Source organism: Epinephelus moara, chromosome 22 (genome assembly GCF_006386435.1).
Source record: "Epinephelus moara isolate mb chromosome 22, YSFRI_EMoa_1.0, whole genome shotgun sequence".
NCBI lineage: Eukaryota > Metazoa > Chordata > Actinopteri > Perciformes > Serranidae > Epinephelus > Epinephelus moara.
Genome location: NC_065527.1, coordinates 33,409,193 through 33,416,595, shown reverse-complemented (window position 1 = coordinate 33,416,595; position 7,403 = coordinate 33,409,193). Strand labels below are relative to the sequence as shown.

The 7,403-nt window shown below is 42.4% G+C and overlaps 1 protein-coding gene across 4 annotated transcripts in view; it reads left to right on the top strand.

The window, feature by feature from the left end:
- The window catches only part of LOC126383489 (tRNA selenocysteine 1-associated protein 1-like), a 26,422-nt gene that overhangs the window by 2,202 nt on the left and 16,817 nt on the right, over positions 1–7,403 (top strand). For 3 of the 4 annotated variants that reach the window (XM_050034013.1, XM_050034011.1, XM_050034014.1), the window contains exons 2-4: positions 1,587–1,684; positions 1,747–1,861; positions 1,963–2,012. In XM_050034013.1, the coding sequence (XP_049889970.1) occupies positions 1,587–1,684; positions 1,747–1,861; positions 1,963–2,012 (263 nt within the window). The remainder of the gene's footprint in view (positions 1–1,586; positions 1,685–1,746; positions 1,862–1,962; positions 2,013–7,403) is intronic. The other variant, XM_050034012.1, reaches the window with a different exon arrangement.

Sequence of the window (7,403 nt, the reverse complement as noted above, 5' to 3'; positions counted from 1 at the left end):
CTTTTCCCATGAAAACCTAATAAATCTAAGCCTCTCCCTTCAAAATAAAGGGAAAACAGGTTTTAGGTCTGATGACCCCCCTAAACCACCAGGGGCAGCACAGCTCATTAGCATAAAGTTTCAAGGCGTTGCAATGGTTCTCTTACCATGCAAAATGTATGGCAATATAAAAACTGAACACCACAAAAATGGTCTTGGTGTGTTGGTATGGATATAAAAGAGTGGTGTGATATTTTGCGTGTGTGTGTGTGTGTGTGTGTGTGTGTGTGTAGTTGTGTTGTCAGGAAGCTCTGTTTATCATGGAGACCAAACTTGTTTTGAAATTTAGTCTACAGACTGGTTTTTTGAAGTTGTGCTTTATAGTGTGTGTGTGTGTTTTGTAATGGGAGCCAGTAATGACACCTGCTGCTCAGGCTTGATTTGTCTGTTTATAAAGCACAATGAGTTAGTTATTGTCCAATTATTTGTTTCATTTTTTGCGTGTGTGTGTGTGTGTGTGTGTGTTTGTGTGTGAAATTCAAGTCATCAAAGGCCAAATGGGCTGTGTTTCCGCTTTTTCTTGATGAAAAGAGCGCCCCCTGTCTCCTACTGGATGTGTGGTAGCAAGTGTCTGCAGGTGCATGTGTGAAGTCTAGTTGAAGAAGCTGTAGAGCTGCAGAATAGTTTGCAGCCTTGTCTGGCTGGTCATCTCCTCAGTATCATCTCTCCAGTAGACAGCGCCATTTGCCCAGAGGACCATCTGCAGCCAGCCTGGTCCTACAAGCCCGAGGCCACTTCAGTGGTTAGGAGGAAGAAAAGGAGGAGGAGGAGCCACAGTCAGGGCCCTCCAGAAAGTGCAGGCAGTGTGTCTTGTGCCCACAGTGCAGAAGGGTGTGGAACCAGTGCGCCAAATGTGGAGCAAATGCATGCAGAATGCACCATACAGTGAATCTGTGGTGTATGGCTTCAATTGTAAACACCCGGACATGACATTGTATGATAAAAAGGGCATAAAAACATGAAAAAATATTTTAAAAAAATACAAAACTTAATATCTATGGATAGTTCTGAAGTTGTTGAAAAGATTTGATGCAGTGAAAGTGAAAAAAAATATTTATATATTGCAATTCTGTTACATTTTAATGAGAGGGACTGCTTTGGGTCCTTAGGTTAATAACTGTAATTTTGTCGAATAAACTCTCATTGCTCCAAAAATAAAAATGCATCAAAATCAATGTTGCTATCAATTATTGACCTAGTCAAGACTGTAATAACCTCATCCCAAATAATCCACTCTGCACCTCATTTTTGGAAAATATTGCATATTTTGTGTTTTTCACGTTGAAAAAATCAGGGTTCTTATGACAAAAAGGGCATAAAAACATAAAAAATATAACAAAAATAATTAAGAACTTTTATCTATGGTTAGGTCTGAAGTTGTTGAAAAGATTTGATGCAGTGAAGAAGAAGAAGAAGAAGAAGAAGAAGAAGAAGAATAATAGTGTCCTGGCAGCTTAGCTGCCCGGACCCTAACTACAGCCTTGTATTAATCATTCACCACCAATCCTGAGCTCTTTTCTTTCAATCTGTTTTCCTCTGCTCTATAGCTGGAGGCCTACATGGATGAGAAGTTTATCACCAGGGCCTTCTCTACCATGGGAGAGCAGGTGATAAATGTACGGATCATACGCAACAAGATGACAGGGTAAGAACTAAATCCACAAGCAGTTGTCTTTTTTGGAGTTGCTCTATTCCTACGTTAAACAGTGTGTCATCACCCAGGGGTGCGCTGGGTTACTGTTTCGTGGAGATGACAGATGAGGCCACAGCTGAGAGGTGTCTCCGCAAAATCAATGGAAAAGCCTTACCAGGAGCCAATCCGGTATAAAGATTGTTCATACAATGGCCATGTTTTTTTTCTTATCTCAGTTGATGGACAATTCTGAAAATGGCATGGTGGACTGAAATGTTTCTTTCTCACAGCCCACAAGATTCAAATTAAACCGAGCCACCTTTGGGAAACAAGACAGTGGGTGAGTCAAAATGGAGAAGCAGGATATTAAAGATGACAGCAAAGAGATAGTTCAGATTTTTTGAAACGGGGTTGTATGGGGAACTTAGTGATTTTTTTTTTTTTAGGTGGTTAAACTGCAATCTGCTGCTGAACCCCAACCACAGCAGTACATTGCTTAGCTTCCATGTGCGACTCCAGCCTGCTTCTCCAAACTGGGGGTGTGCCGACTGACACCTACTGTATCTAATACGCCGAATATCAGTTTAATTGTATGCTATATTAAAGTATTTTAACTGCTTTGCCTTAATGCCAGACAGCCCATTCTGACAGGGAAGTCATTAATGGCTTCAGTTTGCCATCTATACTCTTGTGAAGGCCACCAGGCTCCTTTGACAAAAATGGTCATTTTAGCTTGCCGAACAACACGAGCTGCTGGATTACTGCAGCTTTGATGAGTTTGTTAGTTTGTTTTATTGTGTGACTTTGATGAATCTAAACTAACCCTTTTAAACGCCACACGATAACACAAACAATATAACTGATCAAGGCAGTGGTAGATCAGCACTGCCTGTGTTCAGCAATGTTAAATCACTGTTTTTCTCAGTCTGGCTTAAAAGAGAATGATACAATGGCTTCATTTTCCAGTCGGAAATCGCTGTCTGACAGCATGGAGAAGCAAGAGACGTTCATATATATAGTGTACACTTTAATTAGGGGTCCAAGCCTGCGGGGCCTGGGGAACGCGTATGCAAGCAGACGCTTTTCTCAGGACCAGCGGTGCTGGGAAACCTATTGTTTTTGTTCAGATTTTTATTATTATTATTATACATCTTATTATTATTTTTCCGTAAGTAAAAGTGGTGCTGCAGGCTACACCGTGCAAGTGAGGGCGGTGCAATTTGGAGGGTTGGTCCAGACCCCTGCTGGGACCTCAGACGCAAAAATGTACACATGTGCACCTGCAGGGGGCGCTACAATCAAGGTCTGTGCAATTCGCATGTAACTCCCACACTGTATGTCGCACATTTAAAAGCCTTATATCCATGGATTCCCTGAATGGAGCTGCATCATGTGTGCATGGCCCCGCCCACTTCCGCCAAACTTTTTCCCCGCCAAAAATGGCAAAAACTGCAAAATGTACTTTTTCGAACTCCTCCTAGAGATTTTGACCAAACTGCATGAAACTTGGCACCTAGACTCACAAGATGGATCTGATCTAAAGTTATCAAAAGAATTTTGCCCAGATGAACACATTTTTGTAGCTAGCTATGAAAACGCGAACTGTTCCATTACATATCTTTGTCAAATTAAAAGCTATCAAACCCAAACCTGAGATCCTTAGTTACCATGTGACTGTGAGGGTGTGAAGCGAAGTTGGTGAACATTGGCCACTAGGGGGCGCTATAAACATGGGAAGTTTATATCTCCTAAACGGATACACCGATTTTTATGAAATTTGGTGGGTGTGATGTAGGGTCATTCCTTAGGCCATATATTGAAGGTGGTCATGACTGGTCGAAGTGGGCGTGGCTTATTACAAGATAAACAACAAACATTTATTTCAGCTGAACTACTGTACTGAGGGCTATGGAATTTGAGTATATGTAGAATAGGACACAGACCTATCATACCAAAAATTGTGCAGATACTCCACTAGGTGGCGCTATAACAGATGCAAACGAGTTTTTACCTGTTACTTCCACATTTTAAATCACATATCCATAAACTTTATATACCCACGTTCCCTAAATACAGCTGGATTTGCAGACATAGGCCCCTCCCACTTCCGCCACACATTTTCTTCGCTAACTCTCTCCACATCCAAAACCTACTTTTTCGAACTCCTCCTACAGATTTTGTCCAAACTGCATGAAACTTGGCACGTCGACTCTTAAGATGGACCTGATCTAAAGTTATCAAAAGAATTTTGACCGGTCAAAAAATGTGAGAATTGTTAACGACAAAAAAATTTTTGCTAGCCAAAATATACATATTGTTGCATATTTTTGTCAGACTAAATTATATCAACATGACACTTAACGCACTTGTTCCAGCAGTTGTTCAGAGGCTCGCTGCCAAAATTGGCCCAAATTGGCCACTAGTGCACACTGTAAACCCAGAAATATCACGTTTCATAAAAGTTGATCGCCCCAATATGTTAATATCCCACCATTCCACTTCTAATGCATGCAGAACAAGTTGGTGAAGCTACCTTATGAACACTGTGATGCTATGTCTAATGGTGTCCATGTGGCAGCGTGGCGACTATCGATCCCTCGCCACTAAATACGTTTGGCATTTTGATGGCTTCAGCGACCTCATCTCCTCATGAAAATTGATACACAGGCCAAGAATGGCGAGCTCTTGCATCTCATAGGGGCGTTGCCCATGGGGGGGGGGACAAAATGCCTCTATAGCGCCCCCTTGAAATTTTCAAAAACCCCTCCCCATAGGGTTTTTTTTTTTAGAGTTGCAACATGAAAATTGGTACACATGTGTATGTTGTCCAGATTCACATAAAAGTCTCTGGCACCAATGGTCTACTCCAAACAGGAAGTCGGCCATTTTGATTTTGACTTGTCATTTTGGCGTGATTTCCACGTTATATTTTATCGAATTAGTCCTGGGGATTTCATCCAATCGACTTCAAATTTTTTACAGATCATCCAGAGACCATGCTGATCAAAGTTGTGCTCTGCATGTCTGTAGGTCAAAGGGCGTGGCTGCTATGGCGCTGCCATTTTTTATCCAAGGGCGTGGCTGCTATGGCGCTGCCATTTTTTATCCATTGCCATGCATATTCAAACAGCTCTCTCTCTCCCACATAATTCATCCAAACTGCTTCAAAATGTCTGTACATGATAAGACCCCCACCCTCAACGCCTCCATATGCTCGCAGGCAATCTCACTCATGGCGCCCCCTTGTGGAAACAGGAAATGCCTTCTTTTACACTGACAAACACCAACCTCAAGCTCCTGACCTGATCAACTACATTTTGTGGCCACAGGACAATCAAGTTGATGAATCTCCACAGTAACACACGTGTCCTGTCATGTTGCAGACCTGGTGGATAAATGAAACATTGCATTTTTTTGCTCCTGCCAGGTTTTTTCTCCCTTCTCGCTTCGCGCCACAGCCCCCGCGTGCCTCAAGCCCCCGCGGTTGCATGGGGGAGCGAGGGCCCGATCACAGCTGCTTGCAGCTTTAATTAGGGCTCGAGCAGGAGACCTGCGAGGTCCCTATTGTTTTTCTCCCGATTATTTATCTATTTATTTATTTTTTTCTTCCGCCCATATGATCGCCTTTTTCACTGCCTGAACATACCCCAAAACTCACCAAACTTGGAATATAAGTCACACCTGGCGAAAAATTTTATAATCTGTTGTGGTCCTGAATTTCCACCACTAGGTGGCGCTATTATTAAGGAAAGTGCGTTTTGGCTCATAACTCCCATATACTTTGTCGCACATTCAAAAACCTTATATCCACGCGTTCAGTGAATTGTGCTGAATCTTGTGGTATAGGCCACGCCCATTTCCGCTTACCGTTTTTTTCCGCAAATTCGCAAAATGTCGCAAACCTTCTTTTCGAACTCCTTCCAGGCAATTTCACCGATTGGCATGAAACTTTGCACACAGCATCTGTGGACCCTCCCGACAAAAAGTTATTAAAAGAATTTGGATATTCCAAAGAATACTGAAGTTATTAAATAACAACTCCCTGCAAATTTGGTACAAAACAGGAAGTGTTGCATATCTCCACATTGGTGTATCCGAATGACATGAAACTCAGGTTACCACTTCCCCATGAGCCCCTGAGGCTCTGTGCAAAGTTTCGGGTGATGACCACAAGGTGGCGCTCTTTAAATTGAAGTATTTTATATCTCAACATCGGTTGGGCGGATTAACACGAAACTTGGTATAATTATTGTCAATGCCCTCCTGAGGATATGTGACGAAGGACTAAGCGATCCACCACTAGGTGGCGCTCTGGTGGCCGTCTAATTTAATATTTGGCACCGTGCCAACACCATAACACTCATGGAAATAAAATTGATAGGGGTGGTATAGACTGGCCCCTCTAACTCACACACCAAAAATGACCAGGAGGTGGTGCTATTTTCAATGCAAAAGCGTTTTTGGCTAATAACTCCCACATAATATGCCGCACATTGTTAAACCTTCTATTTACGTGTTCTCTGAATTCAGCTGAATTGTGTGATTTAAGCCATGCCCACTTTCGTGATAACTTTCCATTCGCTAAATTGCGACAAATGAAAAACATACTTTTTCGAACTCCTCCTAGGCGATTTGACTTATTTGCACCAAACTTTGCATGAAGCATCTGTGGACCCTCCTGACAAAAAGTTATCAAAACAACTTTGATCGTCCAAAAAACGACCAAAATATAAAACAACAAATTCCTGCACTTTGTGTTCAAAACAGATAGTCTTTCATATCTTGACCAAATACAGTCCGATTACCACAACACTTTTGCTAATTGTGTTCCATGGCCCGATGAGGGATTGTGCAAAATTCGGTGCAAATCGGCCAATAGGTGGCGCTCTGGTGGCAGTCTAATTAGTGTGAATGGCAGTAAATTGGAAAATCTTCAAATCCTCTTCAAAACTCATCGACTTTCAACCTCTTCTTGTCCCTCATACTTTGAGCAAGAGACACCATGTCAACTTTTAAAGAGTCAGAAGACCTTGAATTATTGGGCATGTATTCAGCTTCTACTTTTTGGAAAAATACATACGTGGGTTGGGTGCCTACCTGTATACTGGAAATGTAAATAAGAGATAACGTTTATTTTTTTATATATTACAGCTGACAAGACATCTAGGTGCAGGACCCCTGACGGCAGCATGCCCCGACGCGCGTGGACTACGAGGGCCCGTTCATCGCTGCTTGCAACTTTAATTAGGGCCCGAGCACCTAGCGGTGCGAGGACCCTATTGAAATGCAAGGATTTTTTATTATTATTAGGGCCCGAGCACCTAGCGGTGCGCGGGTTAAAAAAAATGGCTCAGTAGCGCCCCCTACAAAAGTTTGAGGAAACAGCCCCTGAAGCTAGTTTAACCTACATGTATGAAATTCGGCAGGCTTATGTAACGCTCAGAGACGTACAAAAAAGCCTCTTGGAGGCATGCTCTAAACTAACAGGAAGTCGGCCATTTTGAATTTACCGTGCAATTTTGATGCATTGTTGGCCATTTCCAGGGGTCATGAATGAACTAGTCCTAGAGATTTCATCCGATCGACTTCAAACCTTGGTCTGTCCCATCCCAAGACCTTGAAGATGAAAAGTTATCAAAAGCTTGAGTTTTCGTCAATGCGTGTGACCGTGGGATGGCGTCAAAGTTAGGGGTCTCGCCAGTAAACAGGAAGTAGTTTATAACTCCAGCAT